The sequence below is a fragment of the Dromiciops gliroides genome, chromosome 1, assembly GCF_019393635.1.
Source record: "Dromiciops gliroides isolate mDroGli1 chromosome 1, mDroGli1.pri, whole genome shotgun sequence".
Lineage (NCBI taxonomy): Eukaryota > Metazoa > Chordata > Mammalia > Microbiotheria > Microbiotheriidae > Dromiciops > Dromiciops gliroides.
In genome coordinates this window covers 71,105,269-71,129,353 of record NC_057861.1, presented here as the reverse complement: position 1 = coordinate 71,129,353, position 24,085 = coordinate 71,105,269, and the positions used below count along the sequence as shown (strand labels likewise).

Below are 24,085 nucleotides of genomic sequence, written 5' to 3'. Positions count from 1 at the left end.
GTGTCCTCCCCCTTCCCTTCCCCCCCCCCCTCCGGAGAATTTCAGCCTTTTTCTGCTTGACTTGCTCTGGGACTGGCTTGCATACAGAATTATTTTTTTTTTTTAAAACCCAGGCGGGCCTGCGGGCAAGAGGGACAGAGGCGAAATGCAGCCCCGGAGCCAGCCGGCCGTCAGATCAGGGTGGCGTGGAAGTGGCGTGGTGGGCCTGACCAGCTCCTGAGCCCCACACAGAGGCGGGCTGGGAGCATCACTGTGCGCCTTCAGGCCTCCCCAGGGGCTGAGGCGGGATCGCTGGCCGAGAAGTGGCCTGCTTGGCAGTTTTTGTTGCTCCAGCTTAGCTGGCGGAAGAGCCGGCTCCCCAACCTTTCCCAGGAGGGCAAAGGTTTCCCTTGATAGAAGGAGACTGGAGGGTTGGGGCGGCGGGAAGGTCCGAGCTGTTCCCAAGGTTGGAAGACTGCCTTGCTTCCACCCAAGGCGTCGGAGCTGCCTTCCCATCCACTCCTCCCCGCCACCCCCCACCTCCCATCCTCCATCCTTTCGTTCCCACTAGGGATTTGCAGGGTCACTGAAACGGCTCCTCCTTCTCTCATTTCCCTCTCCAAACCCAGTCCAAAGCAACGGCAATGCTTCGCCTTCTGGGGCTTATTTTATTCTAATTTTTTGTTTTTGGCAGCAAAACTCTTAACGGAAAGAGGGGGGTGCGGGGTGGGGGGGCGGGAATGGCGTTCCTGCTCTAGCCCAGCTGTGGGGCTGTGGGAGAGCTGCCCGCAGGGGTCGGGGTCGGGAACTGGGGTTCTGGCCTGTGGAAATCCAAAACGCAGAATGAGAGAGGCAGAGCAGTTCTGCAGGGCTCTTGCAGGGGCTGGTAGGCCCCTCTGGGTACCAAACCTCCCAGGGGGAAGGGGACAGACACCTGGTGATTCTTGTAGACTGGGCAGCCGCCACCATAGGGGTTCCCCTGAGGCGATCTCCAGCAGGCTGTGGCGGGTGTAGCCTCCTGGGAGTATACCCTTATTATTCCTGCAGATTATATCACCATTAGTATATAATTATTGTATAATGGGCATTATTACATAATGTCCGTTATATAACGCTCAGCCGGAGATACAGACAGTAGGGACATTATATGTGTGTGTGTGTGTGTGTGTGTGTGTGTCTATGTATAGACACCTTCCTCACACTGGATATGTGGTCACATCATAACCATCATGTAAATACTTCCCTGAGCTGGGCTATAAATTTCCGAAGAGTGACGTCAACAGGCTCCTTACTGCGTTTGGAGGCGGAGGGGGGAAGGGAGAGTGAGAATATTTGGCCCCACCTATCTCTTATGACATCATTGTTTCCTTAGCAACCATGTACTCCCAAGGGGGACAAAGCGAAGAGAAGACTTTAAAAGAAGGGGTGTTTAGATAAAAACCCAAATGAGGAAATGATAAAGCCCCTACATACAAATATCTTTATAAGTTGAAGGGACAGAAGTCCTATGGCATTTTCTCAACTTAGGGTTAGGATAGCAACTTTGGGCAGTTAAAATTCCCCATTCACCCCCAGGTCTTCCTTCCACTTTACTGTATCTTTCTGCTCCCTTTTTTCAGACAAGGAATCCCACCACTTAAACCAGGCCCTTCTAAAGTCCTTGGCCCCATTTCGGTTTCTAAGCGGCAAGAAAGATGTAGAATAGACTTCAGATGGCATTTCCTGAGAGTCAAGGAAATAACAAAACCTAAGGAGATTGGGTCCAGAAAGAAAGAAGAAAACACTTAAGATAATTTAGCATATAGAAGAGTAGGTGGAGGAGGAAATTAACAATGATTTTTCCAAATGTATGAAATATTATTCATGTAAGATGATAGGTAACTATGACTATCTCCTGAGGCCAGGAGAGGATGTAGACTTTTCATGCAATTGGAAGAATTAAAGTTAGCCTGAGGAAGGAGAGGTGAGCACTGGAACAGGCTTGTCAGTAGGGATGAGCGGCTCTTTGCCCTGACGTCTGGATGCAGAATAAGGTAGAGGCTGCTTCTAAGACAAGGGCAACAGCTCAACAGAAGAGTAGAATCCCCTGGGGAAATACACTTTCAAACTATAGTTTGACTTGGCTGAGGATGGACCCCACCAGGGGTAGCTTTCTGCAGGGTGTTTATTGCCTTTGGGTGAATCTTTTTCCTTGCTATATTCACCAACAGTTAACTAAAGGACCTTCAGAAGTCAAAGTGGAACTCCTATTCCTTTGCCTTTTGGAGTATCTCTTCCCACTGGGCAACTAAGGAGAGGCACTAGTTATTGGAATATGTGGAGAACCCAGCCAGCTACTGAGAATAGGGCTCTTGGCCCAGCTAACCCAGACTGGGCAGGAAGCAAGCAAAAGTTGTCATAAAAAATCCACATTTAACCCTTTCCTTGACATGGCAATTAGAGTTATGCCCTCTCCTTTCCTCAGTCCCCACCCTCAATAATAAAATAGTATCACTATTTTATTGGCTGATTTGTAATTTTTTTCTCTTTTTCTTCTTTTTTTTTTTTTGGCAGGGCAATGAGGGTTAAGTGACTTGCTCAGGGTCACACAGCTAGTAAGCATCAAGTGTCTGAGGCTGGATTTGAACTCATGTCCTCCTGAATCCAAGACTGGTGCTTTTATCCACTGCCCCACCTAGCAGCCTTCTGATTTGCAATTTTTGCTGCTGTTTACCAGAAATCTATATGCTTGGTTGTGTCATAATAGCTAAAGCGATAGGCTTGGAGCGAGGAAGACCTCTTCTGACATATTAGCTTTGTGACCCCAAAACGGGCAAGTCATTTAACCTCTCAACGCTCCAGGCAGCTCTGTTAGACTATAAAGTTACCAAAAAGTAGATGATCAAGATCAGCAAAGGGAGTTTTCATGCTGGAAGTTCCTTAGATGAAATCACATGTCTATGTACTTCTCACTTCTACCCCATGACCCCGCCAAATCAGCTAAGCTCTCTGAGTCATTTAGATCACTAGGTATTATTATTTCACTTTATACGCAGGAGACTTTTCACTATAATGGAGAAACACTTTGTTTTCCCTGCATCAGTGCTTGCTTAGGCTTTTATCTGTAGGGACAGAAGTAGAAGGATGACCCTGATGAATTAAAGGTGCTACCAGCCTATGGAGAGCCTGCCCATGGGCTGTGAAGCATACCCTCTCTGATGAGGTCATCTTGACCTCTGCCCTCAAGACTGAGTCCAGGTTGACAAGGCAGGGATCTACCTTGACTAAGAAGCTGATTGGAGCCAGGGGATCAGCAGAGCTATAAGTCTTCCATTTTGTGTGTTTAGCCCAGCTTCTTATTCTAGGTCCTGGAGTGGTACCACTAATGAGCATGAATTGGGGATGTTAGGACCCAAGGGTTTCCAGCAGGGCTCTCTGCCTGTCCAGACCAAGAGCAGTTGTACCTTCCAACACAAAAGGCCGGTGCTCAATGGAGCAACAGTTCTCAGGATATTAGCCAGCTCATGAGATGTATCCAAGGGAGAGTCTCTGGGCCCAGGGGATGGGGCAAGACATTTTATTTATAGTGTCATGGTTTATAAAGTAGAACCTACTTATGTATCTCTGGGCACAGTTTCAAAATCAGCCATTTCTTTTAAGGTACCTCCAGCTAGTCTGTAAGTATGATGCCACTGGGCAGGAGTGACCTGGCCCCACCTGGGGAGATGACTGAGGAAGCCAGTACTGAGACTCACTATCTAATATTAGATTTTGCAACCCAGAGATTCATTAATATAATTACTCAAATACTGGCCTGGCTTGGCAGGGCCTCTTCTTGAACTGTCCTTATCCTTAGCAAAGAGCTCTGTCAGGATCACCCTTGGTGTTTCTTGTTCCCAGACAGTGGGCAGAATGCATTAGTTGGCCTGCTCACTGCCCCTTTCCTTGAATAGGTTTGGCTTTCCATCCTAGCAGCTCTTGCTTCTCACAGCATGGAAAGGCTTTTATATGTCTTGTTCCCTGCAGGAAAAACAGCAACAGATATCCTCTCCCTGCAGCAGAAGCTGCTAATCTGCCACCTGCTGTCAAGTGTTGTCCAGGGCTTCAGTGTATTAGGGGTTCCATCACCAAGGGTCCTTGGCTGGTATTGCAGCAGGGGCCATCAGGCAAGGTTTCTCGCTCTTTCTGGGAAGGAAAAGTTGTTCCTGGATTCAGTTAGGAAGGAGCTGATCCTTTTCCATCTGGGAAACTTCAAGGCCTTGTTTTGTTTTAGAAGTAAGAGGTAAGGGAGACTGAGGAATTGGGGGGGGGAGTGGAAAGAGCTGAGCCCCTGATTTGAGAAGGGAATATTTTAGTGGATTTAGGAAAGTAGGGATGTCCCTGAGGATTATGGATAATGAGGAAGAGGCTATTTAGTTCAGTTGGAATAACTGTTTCCCCAAAATGGGTTTTCTCTATTGATCAGTTGTACTGACTCCTTTTTCTTTTAAAAAAAAAAATGTTGTTCGTTATATGTGATGACTTAAAGGGAAGAAAAGGGGGAGGGATACAGATACCACCATGATGTAAACAACAGAAAATATCAATAAAACAATTTTAACACAGACAAGAAACCAGTTCCCTCTCTTCTTTGTCCTAACGTCTTAGGATGAGAAGAAGAGAGATTTCACGTCCCTCAAGATACTTTGATCTGGTTACCATGCATGTCATGTGTTTCCATGATCTCTTTTTCTGGGCCTGAGATTTATTGCTGGGACATTTCTACTGTATTTGGTTATTTATATGTGAGTTATTAATGACTTTAAACAGTCATTTTTTTAGTGTAGGTTATGCATAACCTCTCTTGGAGAGTCTCTCTTGGGAGAGAGTTCAGCCAAGTCATTATTGTTCTGTTTTACACCCTCCTTCAAGTCCCACACCTTGTGCCCAAGGGTTCCTATCTTTCAATTGTCCATCTAACCAGTCCCCTCTCTTGTCTTCATCTAGTCTTCCACCTGCTCTCTCTCTGTCTCTCTGTCTGTCTGTCTCTCTCTCACTAGAAACCACTAATTCCTTTGTCTCATGTGTTTTTGTTCATTTGACTTCTACTTTCTCATAACTTGTATGCTAGCAACCCTCTTACAGTCCACCTTCCTTTCAGGCATAAAATCCTACTTGGAGCAATGAAGGGGGAGACTTGATCATACTCTCTAACTCGATGTCTGCCTCACACCAACAGCAACATGGGCACCTAGCCACAATGCAACCTGGTCAGAGTACAGTAGAGAGGGGGCAGCTAGGTGGTGCAGTGGATAGAGCCACCGCCCTGGAGTCAGGAGTACCTGAGTTCAAATCTGGCCTACAGACATTTAACACTTACTAGCTGTGTGACCCTGGCAGTCACTTAACCCCAATTGTCTCACTAAAATTAAAACAAAAACAAAAACAAAAACAGAGTACAGTAAGAGAGTTCTTTATTCAGAATGTATTTCTGTTCTAGCCAAAGGGCACCTAGTCCTTATTCAATGTAGCCTTAGTTAAGATTATATTATGTGGACCGAGGTCAGCTTCACTCTCTGTTACTTTAGTAGGATACTTCTGGTAGCAGAGACTATTTCTGCCTAACTTCTCTTTTTCAATGGCATCCTTCTGGTAGTGCTGTCTTGAGGTTGCTTCATCGGGGCTCTTTGGTGACAGACACACCTGTGTCTCATTTCCACTCATCATGCACATGTATGCACATGTACATATACTCATCCCTGATAGATGTTGTATAACTTTAATATTAATCCACTGTTTATGTACCTACAGCCACATAACATTCACGATTCCCACACAAATGCTACACTCCACTGTGGGATGAGAGTGTGCATATAATTGATATGCTCTTTCTATGTACTTACACTCCCATCCCCTGATAAACAGACATAGAATTAAATACATTTTCTTATTTATCCTCTATGCCATTTATACACACACATCCCTTGATAATCACAGATACACACATTCCTTCTCTCACAGTAAAAACCACCAAGGGACACACCCACCCAGATATTCAGCAGATATCAACTCCAAAACCATATGCATATTTGGGAAAGACATTCCAGTAGTAGATAATAAATACCCTGTGTGGTATTTATGGAGGCTAAGGCCTGATCTTAAATATTCATAGCCTGTTTCTTCCTTGTTAGCTGTCGGAGGAGGAGAGGGCCTCATGGCCACAGTGTGCCAGGCATGGCAGTGCCCCCCTTTTGCCAAAGGCTGTCGGGGGAGCCCTGCGGCTGCAGAAGTGGCTGGTACAGCTGCCTGGCGTAAGCAGGTGCCGGCTGTGGCTCCTTCATGGCAGCCTTTCCCCCAGTGCTGCTGCTGGAGGTGGGAGCCCATAGTGGCAGCCAGCACATGCCCCCTGGAGAGCTAATGGGGAAACAGCTGCCACCAACACCTGAGGCGTTGCTGGGCTGCATGGTCTGCTACTAGGAGACCGGGACACTCGCCACACATATTTTCCCCATGGCAGGCAGGGGATATTAGGGAAGGGAGGGAGGAAGAGCCCCTCTCCCCGGCATCCAGTCATTATAAATACAGAGACCCATCAGATCCAACCCTTCCCTTCCCCCATTCCCTGCTCCCAACATGAGTATACATAAAGACCACCCTACATAAGCAACACAGAGTAATCCAGAGTCCCTGCACCCACCTACCCAGACCTCATAGGTCTATATGGGATAAGAGAGGCATGCTTGGTTGCTTTCATGCCACATCATATATGTGAAGTAATATCAATCACACACAGCAAACCTAAGAGTAACATGTACTGCTATAGGGGTGCTTATCTGGCTCATTATAAGCTGAGTTAACACCAAACATTGTTCCTGGGCCCTAGGAAGCCAGTACTTCTGATTGTCCTCCTCTCAGTCATCAGTAAACATTGATTAAGCCCGTGTGCCCAGGTTCTATGCTAGGCTATAAAGACAGAAAATGAAACACCCTGCCCTCAGCTTACATTTTATGAGGGGAGACAATAGGGATACGTGAATTGATAGAAAATAAATGCTAGGTACTTTCTGGAGAGGTGTCAGTTTGCTAGGAGATTAACAAAGGCCTCATCTAGGAGGTGGCATTGAAGCAAAGCTTTGAAAAAACTAAGAGGTGGGGGTGCAAAGGGAGGGGCATTCCAGAGCAAAAGCATGAAGGTGGATATAGAATATCATGGGTGAAAAACAGCAAGAAAGGCCATTTTCAGGGGCAGCTAGGTGGTGCAGTGGATAAAGCACCAGCCGTAGATTCAGGAGGACCTGAGTTCAAATCCACCTCAGACACTTGATGTGTACTAGCTGTGTGACCCTAAACAAGTCACTTAACCCTCATTGCCCTGCAAAAAAAAAAAAAAAAAAGGGCCATTTTGTTGGACCATAGTGTGCGAAGGGGAGACTTGTCTAGAATGAGCCTTGAAGAGCAGGTTATTGAATCCAGGTTGATTGTATAATTGTAGATAAGAAAATGGATTCTTAGAGAAAGAAGGGAAGTGAACTTTGACTTGTTCATGGAAGTAGCCAGAGCTAGGATTCAAGTTCAGATTCAGCGGTAGTCCTTCTAGGACACGGCCTGGTGCAAAGCCTGTGGGATGGTTCAGACTAGCATGAAATAGGAAAGCTGGAATTGAACAAAGAGCCCTAGTCTAACCTCTCTCCATTTTAGAGACCAGGAAACTGAGCCGGGAGAAATCTGCCCCAAGTCATACAGGTGCTACATAAGTGTCAGAACCAAGGTTTACACACAGTCTTTAGCCCTGCTTCCTGGGAGTATTTCTGTTTTTTCATCTTCCAAGTAAGGCAGGGTATGCCAGTGGGTATGGTGAGGTATCATGGGCATCCCAGGCTAGTATATCTATCTGTTTGCTTCTGTAGGTCTTGGTTAATTCTGTCTTTTCAACATAAAAATGGATTTGGTGTCTTAAATGTATATAGGGTTCTTTACAGTCCAGTTTGGGGACTTTCAGGATCAGTAGAATGTGTCTGGGTTGATCCAAGGGTGTGCAAATGTCAATGTGTATATTATAGTTTCTAGAATTCTAGAGCCAAAAAAGATCTGAGAAATCTTCAAGCCTAAACCCCTTATTTCACACAGGGAATCTGAAGCCAGAGACTTAAGGTGATCGGCCTAAGTCACACCCGATCTTGAGGGCAGTGTCGAGACAAGAATCCAACTTTCATGAATCCAAATTCAGTTTTTTCCATTATCCCACTCTGTGTGTGTGTGTGTGTGTGTGTGGTGTGTGTCTGTGATTGTGCTTGCTGTGGATGTGTCAGGTTCCCTCCAGCCTATTCAGCAGCTGAGCAGTTTCCCTTCTTGGGCTCTTTGTGAACCTGCCTGCTATTAATCTACCTGTTAGTAAAAGAGATTACAATTGCCGTAATTACAGGGCGCTGAGTCTCTGCCGTCAGGAGTAGGGCTGAGTGAGAGGCGGGGGAGCCCGCCCCACGGGAAGCTACTATTAAAGCCTTGTGTTTTGATGTGGCACAGGGACAACAGCCCCTCCTGGAGCTGAGCCGAGTGGAGCCAGGACAGGGAATGGAGGCAGGCACCATGAAAGGAGCAGAGGCATAGGACTCTCTCCTGAGTGAAGGGTTTGTTTTCAAGAACATGAGTGGGGGACTGGACCAAGAGCTTCTGGATGTCAGGGCCATGTCCTCTGGAGGTTAGGGGCAAGACGGGGCAAGCAGGAGAATTGGAAAGCCCAGGGAATGAGGGTCCCAGGACCCTATGAGTCAACACTTGCCAAAAAGTCTCAGTGCCCAGGGACTATGCTCATGAGTTCATTTTGTTCTATTCTCATGTATGGCATCTGCTCATTCAGAAGGCTGCCAGGCCCTGCTTAATGGGTTCTGTGGCTATGCAAAGTAAGAATGGGAAGAATGACTTCAGGATATGGACACTGGTATGGAGAAGAAAGTGTAGGGAATGGTGAGGGGCACAAGAAGACTGAAAGATTCCTTGGTCTTCATCCAAAAGACTTCCCTGGTCAATGCAAGAGGCATAATCAGTGCCCAGTAAAGGTAGGTTTTCTGAATGCTTCTGGTAAGATAGTCACTGAGGTAACAGGGACTGAATGGTGGGAGGCAGGGGCCTTCAAACTCCTTTTGTTTATAATTCTGTGTGGCCGGCTTCCTTCTTCCAGGAAAATTCCCATCTATAGCATCTGGAAGTTGGAGTGAAGGACAGTGATTGACCCCAGAATTCAAAGTTGTCCTGATCTGTGAACCTCCTCAGGCCCCTTGCCCTGATATTTTCCCAGCTGCTCTTCTTCTGTCTCTTCCCTGCCCCTATCAAAGCTTTCATCCACACCCAGTAGTGCCCAGGATTACAGGGCTCTTGAAAGGGCGGGGAGGTTGTTGAAGGAGGGCAGGATTTGGAGGAGCCATTATGGTTGGGAGGGGAGGGAAAGAAAGAAGGAACTTTGCTATCACTGCTGGGGTGGGGTGTGTGTGCCCCCAGAGACAACCTGATCTACACTTATGTTCACGGTATCACACATTCATTTCTCTTTGACCCCAAGTCTACTGTACATCTTTTCTCAGTTCTGCTTTTGGTCCATTTTAATGTCACATCAGAGAGGCAGGTCAGGGGCCAGAGAAGAGAGCTCCCTAGGGAGTTGCTTTTGTTTGATGTCCTGGTTGGGTTTGAAGTTTCTATCATTCTTTGTTCAACAAGTATTTAGCCACTATATGCTAGGTGTAAGGTCCACTTGGAACTGGTGTCAGCAGGGGGTGGGGGGGGGCAAGGGTTTGTTTCTGGCTTTGACACAATCCTGGTTGCCCCTAGAGAAAAGGGCACAGTTATAGAGGGTATCTTGGGATATGGTAAGGAGAGCAAGGGGACTTCTTTGTGTCTGTATTACAGAATATCTGTATTTGGTTGGGTATGTGATGTCAAATAGACTTAGGATCATAGATTTAGAGCTCGAAGGAGCCTCCAAGACCAGACAGTCTCATTTTTGCAAATAAGGAAACTGAGGCCTAAGGACATTAAATGCCCCATTCAAAGTCCAGAGATGGGATTTGAACCCAAGACCTCTCTGCTCCAGAAGCAGCATGTTTTCCACTAAACCACTTGTATTGTGGGATGTCTTCGAGGGTTTGAGAATGTGTATTTTTATCCATATATGGCTCCCACCTACTCCCCCAGCCCTTGGGTGCCCATGTTTTGTGTTTACTCCAGACAAAGCCTGAGATTTTCAGCTTACTATGAATTCAGGGTTTCACACCAAGACCCTAATAGTGGAGTTGCTTGCTTTCTCTCTCTCTCTCTTTCTTTTTTTTTTTTTTGCCTTGACAGCTCCAACCTTATAATTTTACCTTCTCTCTTCTTGCTCTCTCTCTCTTTTTCTCCCTTTTCCCTTCCTGGGGTTTTGTGCTGCTCATCACTGAGAGCCTCGTTCAGGAAGGATTGTTTCTGACAAGATGGGAGGAGATACCTGTCAAACATTGCAAGTTGATTTTTTGTTTTGTAAATTTTCTGTAAATGGTTTGTGGGACTTATGTTCCCATGTAAGGCTTTGTGACTCTTTGCATGTGCTTGTGTGTATGTGTGTGTTGTTTGATCTTGTGTGAGAGACAGCGACAAAAGAAGCTGGTGAACACAGGCATGCACATTGAGCGTGTTTCATGATAGTTTTCTATGTAATTCTCGAGGTTCCTTCTCCTTTCTCAAATGTTCCTCCTGGATGCTGGTTAGCTTGCCCACACTAATAGAGATTTTTATCTTTTAAACCCAAAACAGGAGGGGGCTAAGAAGCAGACCAAGGCTAAGCTCTTAAAGGGCCAGTGAGAGGGCAATTAAATTAGGACAAGCCTAGAGGCCTAGCAGCTGTCCCTGGTGGTTTCTGGAGGGCCAGTATCTTTAGACTGCTAATTGGGGGAGGGCTAGTTGGTGGGGGCACCTGGGAGGGGGCAGGGGCTGCCTTCCAGACCCAAGCCCAGTAGAATTGTCTGCCCAGGTGTGCCCTGTGGTCCCTTCAGGGCATTAAAGAGTGGATTTGGGGAGAAAATATTTTCTTTTCTAAGCTTCGACTCCAAATTTTAAAGATAGACATAAAGAACCCTGAAGGATTCCCTTCACTAATTCATTAGGCTCTGTCATCCATTAATTTATCCCAACTCTTCTTGAAGCTGTTTCCATTTTCAGCCTGCAGTACCTGTCAGGGAAATGAGTTCTATGGGGCTATTCCCTGTCATGTTGAGCAAGACTGCTTTTTTATTGGTCTAAAATGGCCCTTTCCTCAGCTAACTAACTTAGTTCTGGTGTTCACCTAGACTTCCCAAGTGTGGCTGTGCCTACCCCTGTGTCTGTCACTGACATTGACATAGACTTCAAGCATATCCTCTTTCATCTACCCCGATTTCTCCTCATTGCTAGAGTTTGTCTTCAGGCGCTGCTTCACCCATTGGAAAGAATGTTTCTTCATCAGCTCCACTGCCCATCATCTAACTGAACATAAGATTTCAGAGTTGAGGAGTGAGGCCCAGGAGGAAGAGCAGCTTGTAGCCACTGGAGTAAAGAACATGATCACAACCAATGTCATTATTAATGGAGGGTGCAGGGAACTTGTTAGTCAGTGGGGCATAGCCCTCAGGTTCTGCCCTTCCCCACTTCACCTTAATGAGATTGAAACAAAGAGTAAGGCCCAGGACAGGGGGAATGGGTGAAGGGCAGGAAGAAGCAACAGAAAGGCGTGTGAAGCAGGACAGCAACATGGCTTGGGTACAGACCTAGTCTCATGAGGTGGGGCTAGGGCGGCACTGCCAGGTGTTTGGGGCTCTGCCCAACTCCCCATGCCAGGCCTTGCCAGAGGCCAGAGGACTGCAAGTGAGTCAGCCAGACTGCCTTCTGCCAGTGTTCCCAGAAGAAGGAGGGCCAGCCAGCTGGATGCTCAGGTAGAACCAGCAAGCAGTGCCGGCATTGAGGAGGAAGCAGAGTGGTGCACAAGAGCCAGCCGGATGTGATTCTTGCTTTGGCTACTTGGGAACAGTGAGAGGAGGGTACAGCTGCCACTGCTCAGGTGCAGCTGCCTGGCCCAGCAAACATCGGAAACCCTCTGTACCAGAGGTGAGGAGGGGTCCTAGTAAGTGCTTTCCTTTGGAGTGTGGGGAGTGGTCCATTGGCTCTTATAAACAAACCCATCTGTCCTTTACGACCTCCTAGAGTTGTTAGGGACCCCTCACCAGCCTTAAAGTACTCTGATACGTTAGCTGGAAATTGAGTTCCTCTCCTTTATTGAGGGCTTAAACATCAGCATGACTGGGTTTCCATTTCCAGCTCCTAGTCTCTACTGGGGCAGTACATTGAGGAGTGGGGGGGGGCGGTCTGGGAGTCAGCCATAGGCAACCTCATTCTTTTCAAACCACGGGTCAGGGTCTGCAGAGAGAAGAAGGCATTCAGGCGTAGTGGGGAAAGGGATACGGCCCCCTCCCCCCTGTTTTAGGAAGGTGCAAAACTGCACTGTGATCCCTAGTCCTTCAAAAGCTGTGGAAGATGCAGGCAGAGATATAGGCCCTCCCCTTCCTCTACTCCCCTCCCTTCCCCTCAGTCAGGGCCTCTTCCCCACGTGGCTCATTACAGCTCCAGTTGTTCAGGTCCTGACCCCAAGATCCTTCCTCTTGACCTCTGACCAGCAGATACTAATCTGTGTCAACAGGCCCCATGGGTTAGAGAAACACAACCCCAGCATTGCCTTGGCAGGTGTGAATGCTAGGTGGGGGAAGGGGATCAGGAGGAGGGGATCAAACACTGGAAAGGGGAAGAGTTGACTGTCCTGTCGCCTGCCCAGCCCCCAGGGGTTGTGGGAATAATCGGGGCAAAACATACTTTCCAGAGGAGCCCTTGGAAAGGAGAATATGCCCTGATAGCTTCTCAGTTTGGTAATTCATTGACTTTCCCTCCCTAAGCATGGAAAAAGCCCTCCCAATTCTTTGCAATTCCACTGATTTTTCTTGGTCTCACTCTTGAGTTTCCTTCCTTGTGGTCCTCACTGCTCCCTCCCCTCCATGTCTACAAGCATTTTGGATTGTTTTCTTCTTTTGTCCTTTTTTTTTTGTCTTCTACCTCTGTGGAAACTTGGAGCCCAGAAGTCCTTCTGGTTGCTACCAGGATTGGAGGAAGAGGGTCGGTGGGGCTTCTTTTTGCTATGTCTACTAGAAGTAGGCGAGACAGGGAACTTGACAGGTTGACTTGTATTTCTTCCTCAGCTGTCACTTTTGAGGTAACCCAAGGAAAGGCCATGCTCCTTTTCCCTCTTCACCCAGCCTCGGGTCTAAGAGAGACCATAGCAAACTGAACCACATGAAGCTGGTGTTGGGATTAGGTTATTAGGCTTTTAGGCCTAGCAAAGAAGGCCAGATAGTGTTTAGACCAATCCTCTCTGCCTTCAGGCAGGGCAGTCCTAGGCTATCCAAAGAACTTGGTGGAGCCTTTATCCTTCATTTGTGTAGAGGAACAGAGTTTGGGGGCAGAATTATATGTATATTGAGTTCAGAGTGGGGCTAGGGGAAAGCCCTTCTTTTTTCTTCCCCCTTTTGCCCATCCTGCTGTCCTGCTCCCTCCCCAAACATGCAATTGCCCAGTAACTAGCATTCCTTGGGAGTCCTTAAGGGGAGAGCACTGGGTACCCCTAGACCTGGATCTTTTGCATCTCTGTGCTCCAGAGCTCAGACCTTATTCTCTTCTCACACTACACCAGTTCCTCCCCAGCAGGAGAACAAACTGTGAACAAATTCAAATTAGCCATAACAGAGGACCTGAGGCCTCCAGGGATTAAGCTGATTCTAGATACACTCCCTTGGGGACTGGGAGAGGTACAGTGAGAGACCTCCTCCTCAGATCTTCCACCTCTCTTCTCCCAATGTCCATTCACCCCTTACTCTTTCTGAACCTGGATGCCATGGACCCTAGCCGCTAAATCTGTTTAATTTTCCATCTCTATACTCCCTTCATCCTGCTCAGAGAGGATCTAGCTAGTGAGAGGGCCAGAACAGAACGCTCCCCACCCCCTCTCCCAATTCTAAATCGTGTTTTACAACCCCAAGGTCTTCCATTCTCTATCTCTAGGCTTTGGCTCTTGAGATATCCTTCCCCTCCCAACCTGCAGCCTAATAGAGCTTTTCCCCTCAGCTAGCTGGAGGCTCTGCTCTCAGGCCCGCAGTTTGTCCCCTTCTCCAGATTAGGACCCAGCTGTTCAGGGAGGTATTCATCTGTTTGACAGTTTGCATCCATAGGCAAAGAGGCTAGTACAGGGAAGGTTCTGGGCTGAACTAAGCAGGGGAAAAGCAACCACCAGCATGTGTTTGATGGGCGGTTTTGGTATATGGGAGTTTTTCAGTTCTGCTGTTGGCTGTGGAGAAGTTGGCAGGTTCTAGTGAAGGCTATCTGGCTGGGCACCTTTGGGTGCCTCCTTCCTGCTCTGGGTGCTTTACTTCTCTCCTGACTTTCTCTCTCCTTCCCTCCCCCTCCTGGCTTTGGCTTTCTGGCAGGGCTGGGGAGCAACAAAGTTTCCAAACATTTTTTTTTCATTTCCCAAACTTTTCCAGATGCCAGGAAGAGGCCAGAGAGGCCCTGGGACTCTGCTGAGAAGGGGGAAGGGAAATCCTTTCCAAGGCTTCTCTCTTTCCTTTTTCAGGGAAAAAGATGCAACTAGGCACACAGTGAGAAACCGGGTGGTCAGGGATTTCCCTGGCTCCTCCAGACATAGTTCAGTCCAGGGGTGATAAGGGTCAGGTAGAACTACCTGCTCAGTGCACTATCCCCATGGTGTAAGGTGATGATGCCTCTCTGCTGATCTGCTCCAATCCCTGCCCCAATCCTGGTCACTCCCCCCCTGGCAAAAGGGAGTGGAAAAGGGTTCTTTGAGATGTTTCTGGGCCACTGTAAGCCAGCTACTTCAGTGTCACACTTAGCAAACCTTGAATATTACATGGGGAAGAGGCTTCCTTTGTTAAGGGAAAACGAGGTTCATTACTGTGGTAGGAACAGAGTTTTGGGGAGGGAAGAGCTGATAGCCCCTATCCACCCATTTCCACAAAACTTGCCTTTTAGAAGTGAAAGCAGCTTTTAAAGTTAAGGGAAGAAAGTTCATCATTGATCGGTGTACTTAGACTTGGGAGAATACAGTTTGGAAGGTGGGAGAAAGGACAGGCATTCCCTATCACCTCCACCCCCATCCACTAAGGGGGCATTTTTTCACTTAGCTCCCGCCCCTCTCTCCATACTGTGTCCCCCCCAGCCCTGGACATACTGCACAAACAAAGGGCTCTTTGTGGTCCTGGTCCACTGGCCAGCTGCCAGCCACATTCTTCAAATGTTTCTTACACTGGGATCTCCTGCCGCCCAGCCTGACTCCTTTTCATGAGGCCTGGGGCTCTGGCCTGGTAGTCCCTATGTCCCTCTGACATGACATGCACACATCTTTTCCTTCCTGTCACCCATTAAGGACATTCAGACTCCAGGAAACCCCACATGCTCTAACTGTCCTCAGTGCTTTATTCTGGGTGATGATGGATTTGGGGGGGCACATAAGGGTCAATGAAGCTGAGTTGGGTAGCTCATAAAATTCCATAACTGGGACTGGTCACTTCCCCATTTCTACTCTCCATTTCCTTCCTCAAGGGGTTTTATATCCTCACTGAGAAACATTTTCCAAGAAGGCTAAAAGGGTCCAAGCCTTGGTTTTCTGGAGTGTGCTGAAGAGTAGTATGATCTTAGGATTTCAAGCTGGGATGATGATGATAGTAATGATAATAGTAACTTTTTACTAGCTGTGTGACCCTGGGCAAGTCACCCAACCCCAATTTCCTCACAAAGAAAAAAACAACAAAAAATAGTAACTTTTATATAGCTCTTTAAGGTTTGCAAAGCGGTTTATATATGTATATACATATGCATAGACATATATATGTGTATGTTTATGTATACACACACACACACATATCTCAATCATTTTATCCCCACAATAGAGCTGGAAGTTTTGCACTATTATTATCTCTATATTACAAATGAGGAAACTAAGGCTGAGGTTAGTTCAGTGACTTGCCTGAAATCACAAACTTAGTAAGACGTGGATGCAGGACTTCAATGCAGGTTTTCCTGACTCCGTGCTTAGTGCTTTGTCCTCTAGGTTACTTAGCTGTTCCCAGTTTATCAGGTTCTCTCTCCTCATTTTATAGTTGAAGAAATTAAGGCCCAGACAGCTTAAATGATTTGTCAGAGGTCACAGAGCTAGTGAGGGGTCTAATGAGGTTTCAAACTCAGGTCCCCTTCCTCTGAGTCTAGTGCTCCTCCCACTCAGCCTCTAAGCCTCTCTGTGACAGCTGCTTCCCAGAGCATCCCCTACCGGCTGTTGTCAGTTAGGAAGAAGGTAGGGAAAGTAGGGGTGCCTGGGACCTTCGAAGGTGGATTGCCTAGGTGGTGTTCACTGAAATGCTTTGGGAAGCAGAACCCCAGACCCAATCTTCCTCTGTGTTCAATGGTAGTAGTGAGCAGGGGGCTGATTTCTCCTGACGCAGAAAGGATTCTGTCGGGACTCATAAAGTGCTTCCAAAGACGGCCGGGAGCCAAGCGAGGATGTGGAACCCATTGGTTGTCAGGGCAAGAAGGAAGGGAGAGGCAGCGGTGGGGTGGGAAAACTGTTCTTTCCAAAAGGAATATTGAAAAGTCAGCAAACAACCCCCCTCCCCCCCCACTCCTTCACCTACAGTCACAGTCACACAGTCCCAATCAAACCCAGTTACAGCCACACAAAGTCCCACAAACACACGGTCCTAATGAAAACCTGGATGGCTGCTCTGCCTTTTTTCCCCCTCGTTAAAAAATGTTCATAATTTGGAAAGAAAAAGCGCATTTTACAAGCTGGCGGCTCTAGGGAACTTTCCGTCGGTTCTCTCTGGCCCCGTGATGGGTGGGGCCCGCTCCCCCCTTCCCCTCCCTCCTCGCCTTCCAGCCCCAGGCACCCGCTGAAGGAGATCCCCACCCTACCCCCACCCCACCCCGGGGAAGGAGGGGGAGCAAACGGAGCCTGAGGGCTAGCTCTTGCTTAGCCTCTGTCCAGCATCCCCAGATGACGGGTGACTCCATTCCTGCCCCTAAGGTGAAACGTAGACCCAGAGAGTGGACATATCTGCCTCCCCCTCTCGGAACTCTCGATTTGTCTTCGTGCTTGAAAGTAGGGTCCCTGGAGTCCGCGTGTCCAGGGGCCTCTAACAGGGAGGGAGTAAAGGAGGTGCTGAGCTCACCGCCTCGGCATCTCCCCGCCTGCCCCTGCCCCGCCCCCCCCCTCGGTGTGAGGCCGGCCGTCACTCCGCCAGCCGCCTCTTTCCCCTAATAGCTTTTTAAATCCAACCACATGTGTCTGCCGAGAGTGGAGCCGCCCCTCACTGGGCCTCCCTCCCTCCACCCAGACCACCCTCCCGCACCCTTGTAGCATCTGCCCCCTATTGGAAGACCCTAGGGTGGAGAGAGGGAGTATTTACCCCTTCGAGAACTCATCTGCTCTTTCCCCGTCCGAAGGAGTCCTAAGAAGCGAAGCCTTAAGTGAGGTAGTGACCAGGAGACCTGAAACTGAGGCTGTGGGGGTTCAGGACTTGTGAGGTTGAAGGATGAAACTCCGATTGCATAGGACCTTCTAGTTTAGTGAGGGGGAGTCCTTACTAACCTCTTCTCTTGTCCTTAAGTGGCTGGGAAGGGACCCTGAATTTTGGACTCTGGTCTAGCTCTTTGTGGTTCTAGAGCTTCTTGGAATCAGAAAGCCAGCCCTGCCTGGTGCCAGGAAGGTACGTTGGGTTCCACCCTATTAGGCTCTCGTTAAAAATGTTGCTGCTGATCCTTTTCCTCCCTTCTCCTCCTCCATTCATCCTTAAGGCTAGCAGTTATGCCATGAAAGGTTTGTAGTAGTATCCTTCCAGCCCCTTCCTCACTCAGGCCGACCCGGTGATTGAGAGTGGCTCAGTACACGTGTATGTTGCCCTGTTTATATATATAAGCTGACTGCAGAGGCTTGGGGGAGTGCAGTTTTGCAGGAGGGCAGTGAAGGATGAAAACCAGGGGGTGGGAGGCCCTGGGGTCCTAATGAAAAAATTGCTTCCAGCCAGGGGGGCCTACTCTTCCACTGAAATTGCAACCATCCTAGCTTGCCTTGCTGCCACAGTCTCCGCCCTCAGGGAGGGGTAGTGAGCAGTAGAGAGAGGAGGGTGTATGTGTGTGTGAGGGGGGGTAGTGATGAAGATCAAACATGATTCAGAGCTAGGAAATTGTAGAACCCCCTCACACACACCTGATCATGTGGCTTGATCCTGTCACTTAAAATAGTTGGGAAGGGCCAGTGGTATTGACTTGTCTTCCTTTAGGGCTGACTAACTGGTAGCCAAAGTCCCTCATTTGAAATCTGGCTTATTCCAAGACATGGAGTTGGGGTAGATTTCTCTGAAGTTCTCTGAAGCAGAGTCTATTCCTCTATTCAGAGACTATCTAGAAATGATAAGGTTATGCCTTCCAAGAACTTAAAGGCCTAGGAGGTGAGGGGTCAATGCTTTGCTTCACCTATTCCTCAACTCCTTTCCCCTTCCAGGACAGCTGGTGCTATCCAGAGGCTAGCTGGGAAACAGTGCTCTTACCATCTAATGTTCATATACGTTTAGACCTCTCTTCTTCTGGCACTCTATGGGCAGCTAGAGGCCCAATTTTTAGGACACTGGACCTGGAGTGGGGAAGACCCAAGTTCATATCCAGCCTCAGACACCAGCAGCGTGCCTCTGGGCAAGTCACTTAACCTTGTTTGCCTCAGTTTCCTCATCTGTAAAATGAGCTGGAGAAGGAAATGGCAAACCACTTCAGTATCTTTGCCAAGAAAACCCCCAAATGGGGTCATGAAGAGTTGGACATGACTAAGTAACAACAGCAACTTCAGGCATTCGCACCCTTCCCAGAGAGTCAGCTATCTGCAGATTCATTGATCTAGAAGGTACCTGAGAACCTAGAGAGGCTATGTGTCATAGTGGGAAAAGCAATAGACTTTTTCCAGTAAAAGTTTCAAGTCCTTGGCTCTACCACTTTAACCCTTGACTCTGAACAAATTACCTAAGCTCTCTGAGCTTGTTTTCTCATCTGTAAAATGGGGACAGTAGTACTTGAATTTATTGGTTTCAGTGGGTTGTCACAAGGAAGGTCTTTTCTAAACTGTACAGTACCGTATGAATGAGGAAAGGTTCCTCTCCTACTAGAGTTTCCCATTGTTTTCTTTAGTTTTGCTGTTCTCAATGCCTCAATGCTTATGTGTCATCTTGAATTGAGTTACCTGTATGTATTTACTATGCCTTTACTAATCTGTAAACTACTTGAGGGGCAGTGAGATGCAAGAAAGGAGCTCATGGTGGAGTGGAAAGCATTGGATTTCCTCTTAGAATCCTGCCTTGGATTGGAATCTCAGGTCTGTAATAACTGGGTGAGCTAGGACAAGATCTATCTGGGTCTCCCTCAGTTCACAGTATCACTCTTCTAACCCGATGCTGTGCAGAGTACGACCTTAATTAGAGCATCACTTTCATAGGATTTAGAGGGTTCCACTCCCTCTTCTTACAGATGAGGAACCGGAGTACCACAGATCTTAAATGATCTGCTCCAACTCCCACATATAAGTAATAAAGCCAATTGGCATCCTGGTCTCCCAATTCCAAATCCTGGGCTCTTTCCATTACACCATACTGCCCTCCCAGTTTCTCCCACTATTTTTTGTGGAGAAACCTCCCGGGCTTGCCCTCCTAGAGGGGTTCCTAAAGAGAGGGAGGAAAATAGACGCTGTCTAAAGAGCCTTGGGCTTCTCAAAGGAAAGTGACCCCTCCCTCTTCAGGGCTGTAGTGTTATGGAAATAGATGGTCCCTGAGACCGCACAAGCGGCACTGTGGTCAGCGTCCTGGCCAGTCAGTCCCTTCCCTCCTGGGAAAAGCCAAGCCAGCCCTTCCGTCTCCCTCCCTGCTCTCTCTTTCTCTGTCCACAGGCCCGGCACCCCTCCACCCACCCCAGCCCCGTGCCCAGCCCCTCCCTGGCTCTGCTCCGAAGCGGCTGAGGCGGCAGCCTGCGCGGAACGAGTGCGGCAAAGGGGGGGTAAGGGTGGGGGGGGAAGGCAGGAGGAAGGAAGGAAACAACCCCATTGTCATCCCCCAAATTACTGGCTGGGCTGGCAGGGGAGGAGGCGGGAAAGCCGACATTGTTTACTTAATTAAAAGTAAACAACAATTTGCCGCTGCCAGCCTCCCATTAGTGCGCGCCGAGCCCTGTGAGCTGGGGGACTCGGCTCGCGCTCCTGCCGCGCCCGCCTGCCGGAGCCCGGGTCCCCTCCGGCAGAGCATCGCAGCTAAGCATGGCACTCCTTGGCGCGGCCCGGCCCCTTAGCTCTTCGCCCGGAGCGAGGCGGCCTCGGGGCTCGGGGCAGAGTCTGCACTCTCCTGCGGCCTGCAAGGCGGATCAGATCTGCGCGCCTCGCCTCAGGCTCCTGCCCTTTATGGAACACGGGGGGGGGGGGGGGGGGGGGGGGGAGTAAGGCCAGAAACCGCCACTGGACTGGACGCCACAGGCGCATTGAAATTGCTGCTGCTTTCACGTGGCTGAGGGAGAGAAAAAGGGATATTTTCAGAGTAGTTCCGAGGCCGGCTGGGGCGGGGAAGAAAAGAAGGTTTCTATATCCATTTATCTCCCCAAACTAGGGATTTAGATAGAAGAGAACTCCCCCCTCCACCTTCTGGACCTCTCTACCCTCCACTTCTGACTGCCCGATTCCCTGACTACCTGGACACTCGATGCCTTCCCCCTTCCCTCCCCTGCTTTCTCTCCCCCCCAATCCTTCCGCTGCGTATAAAAATCCTCCTCCCTTCTCTTCTTGGCTCTGCTCCCGGATCCGGGCTGTCGGAGGCTTCTGGAGGGCCCGTTGGAAAGATGAGCTCCCTGTCGTGTTGCACGGAGAGGAGAGGGCCTACTGGATCTGAACTGGGAAGACTGAAGTGGGGTGGGAGCCGTTAGCCACGGTGGCCCCAGAGGCCTCTAGGAAACGGAGAGAGGATAGAATTGGAGGCTGAGTAGAGAGAGCAGTTCAGGTCCTATTCCCCAGGAGGTTTCAGCCTGGAAGCAACTGGAATTAAGGAAAGCCTGGGTGTTTGTTTGGTTTTTTAAATGTTGTTTGCGCGGGGTGGGGGGTGGCTTTGAGAAGGACTGACAGTCTAGTGAATGGGGTGGCAAATTTTTTTGGAGGGGAGGGCATGATGCTAAAGTCTCAGAGCCTCAAAGGGGAGGGGAAGAGAAAGGGCACAGTAGGGAATCAAGAGTGATGTACTTTTCCCTGTTCCCCCACAACCGTCCTTAGATGCCGAACAGAGGAGGGCCCTAACTGAACTTCTCCTGGAAGGGTTGCAGTGGGAGCTAGAGTTGGCTACAGCTGTGTTTCCAATTTTCTCTGGCCTTGATTCTAGGGTTTTAGTCTCTGAAAGGTCCATGTACAACAGAGTCCCCCCCAGCTTATTCTAGTAGAAGAATTTCACTACCCACCTACCAAAGTGCTTCTGCTTTCTCCCCCCATTTTCTTGCTGACTTTTCTCCTCATTCCCTAGGGCTGCATCCTTCCAGCCTTCCCTTCACAAAGTCAGGGAATAGGGGGCTGTTTAGAGAAAGAGAGCCAAGTACATAAATAGTTGAGGGCCATGATGTCATTACTCCAGGGTTTAAGCCCAGAGCATGAGAGTAGAGGAGGGAGGAAAGGGAGACATACAGATAACCCTTACTCCCCGAAATGTGTATAGCCTGCTTCTGGCCATGTGAACTGCCCCCCCTCCCTAATAGCAGCCATATATATCCTTTCCCCAAGGTTTTACCCACATATGACTCCCCCCACCCCCCATTCATCCACATACCTCTCGAGGATTTTCTCACACACAGGATATGCTCACATACTCTGTAGAATTCACGAGCACCTACGTCCCCTCCCCAGGATTTGCCCACCCCCACCAGGTTTCACACACATCAGAATTAGCACATGCATTCACATGCAAACACATATATACATGGACACACAAATCTGGGAAGTCTATTCCTTGCTTAATTGAATTAAAAGGGCTACGGTTTGGCAGGACATTGTGTATCCGAGCTTCAGCCTCTTTGCAGACAATTTCAGGGGGATTTTCAGGCCCGAATGCAATTCCAGCTGCTGCTGCTCCCTGTGGGACAGCCCAGCCAGAACCCCTTCTCCTCCCTCTTCCCTATTTGCCAGGCCCCAGTGGCCTCTGGGCAGCAGGCCAGGTTAGGCCAGGCCTGAGGTCTGTGGTGGGGGTGGGGGGGTGGTCTAGGGTCCTATTTTCCTCTCTGAGCCAGGCACTCCCTCCCCCACCTCCTGCTGCCATGTGTTGTTCTGCCTCTGGTTGGGTGGGTCCTAGAAGCTAGGCTTCCTGGGGTTTTTATGGGGGCTTTGGGGAAACAAGGTAACCCCATTTAAGAGGGTGAGCAGGTGTCAAGAGCAAGAATAGCTGGGTTCTCTTTTCTTCTCTTGGACTTTCTTGTTGTCTCTTGGTCCTGACTGGGGTTATAGAAGGAGGTCAAGGGATGGAAGCACTTACAGGCTCCTGGGAAGGATTCCACACCCTCCCCCCCTCCCCGAAAGACATAAGGATCTAACTCCAGGGAGGAGAGACAGAAGGAAACCAAATCTGGTTTCTGTCTCAGAGCTTTGGGAAAGCCCAGCTCCAGGGGACAGAGGGAGCCTTTAGGGTGCTCCCTGTGGGTAGACAGTGACCTCCCTTACCCTGAGCCAGCTGCCTTTCCAGCTTCTCCTCTTCTTTCTCCACCCTCCCTCCCCCCCCCCCAGCTGTCAGAAGAGGGAGCTTCTTGGCGCTTCTCTGCTTTTCAGGGACAGAAATAGCATCGAGCAAAGGTGACAGATTTAAAAATATCTCCCCCACACCCCCTGCCCACCCCCACAACAGCCTTATCCTTGGCAAGAACTGGCTGCTGGGCCATGGGTTCCTTTCCTCGAGCTCACCCTGGCTGGTGACAGATTAACCCACCTCTCCACTTCCCCGTGTATACAGGATGCCTGGGTCCCCTGGGAAGGGGGAGCATAGCCTGGGTCTGGCTAACTTTTTGTTCCTTTTAATGGATGCCCCAGGGGGTATCCAGCCTCACTGCTTGGTGACAGGAATTCTCAGCCCACATGGTACCACAGGGAAGCTATTACCATCTCTCTGCCTTCTCCAAACCAAAGGAAGGAGGTTTTTTTCCCTTAGACCTCCTTGGAGCCCTTATCTAGGATGGGGAAAGGATCCCAGATAGCCTAGCCATTTGAGCGAAGAACTGTGGTTACTTTTGGCATACATGGAACAAATGTTTAGTCCATGCCTCATGGGCAGTAAGCTTCTTTAGCAAGTGGTACAGACGGGCAGTTTCCTTCAATGGCAGCTTCAGTGAACATTTCTTAAGCACCTAATACAGGTAGTGAGTGCACCGTGATTAGTCCTGGAGGAGATACAAAGGTGACATAAGACACAGTCTCTGCCCTCATAGCTCACAGACATTGTCATTTTCATTCCTTTTAATTATTTTTTTTTAAGTAAGGCAATTGGGGTTAAGTGACTTGCCCAGGGTCACACAGCTAGTAAGTGTTAAGTGTCTGAGGCTGGATTTGAACTCAGGTACTCTTGACTCCAGGGCCGGTGCTTTATCCACTGTGCCACCTAGCTGCCCCATTCCTTTTAATTCAATAAATATTTGTTAATTACCTACTATATGCCAGACACTGTGGATACAAGGACAAAAATGAAACAGCCCCTGCCCTCAAGGAGCTTACATTATTTTGCTGGGGGGCGGGATGGGGAACAGGGAACATATGTACACTATACTTAAGAGTACTAACAGTTACATTATAACTTCGGCACAAAACAATACTCACACTCGATAAGTGTATGAGATACCAAGTTTCTTTTGAGATCTGAGAGGGAAAGTGTTGCTAATTGGGGTTGGGTGGGGAGGGAAAGTGAGCTTAGAATCATATCATCTCAAAATTAGGATGCATCCATTTAGTTTTTTGGGTTTTTTTTTGTTTTTTTTCAAACAAGAAAGTTGCGAGGATTTG

At 48.7% G+C, this 24,085-nt stretch overlaps 1 protein-coding gene across 7 annotated transcripts in view; it reads left to right on the top strand.

Moving 5' to 3' along the window:
• Window positions 1–24,085, top strand: part of NFIX (nuclear factor I X) — a 118,674-nt gene that overhangs the window by 48,260 nt on the left and 46,329 nt on the right. Inside the window, exon 3 of one of the 7 annotated variants that reach the window (XM_043973877.1) lies at window positions 114–678. The exons of the other annotated variants lie outside the window; for them this stretch is intronic. Within the exon in view, the coding sequence (XP_043829812.1) occupies window positions 114–220 (107 nt within the window). The 3' untranslated portion in view covers window positions 221–678. Of the gene's footprint in view, window positions 1–113; window positions 679–24,085 lie in introns of those variants that run through there. 7 annotated transcript variants of the gene reach the window in all.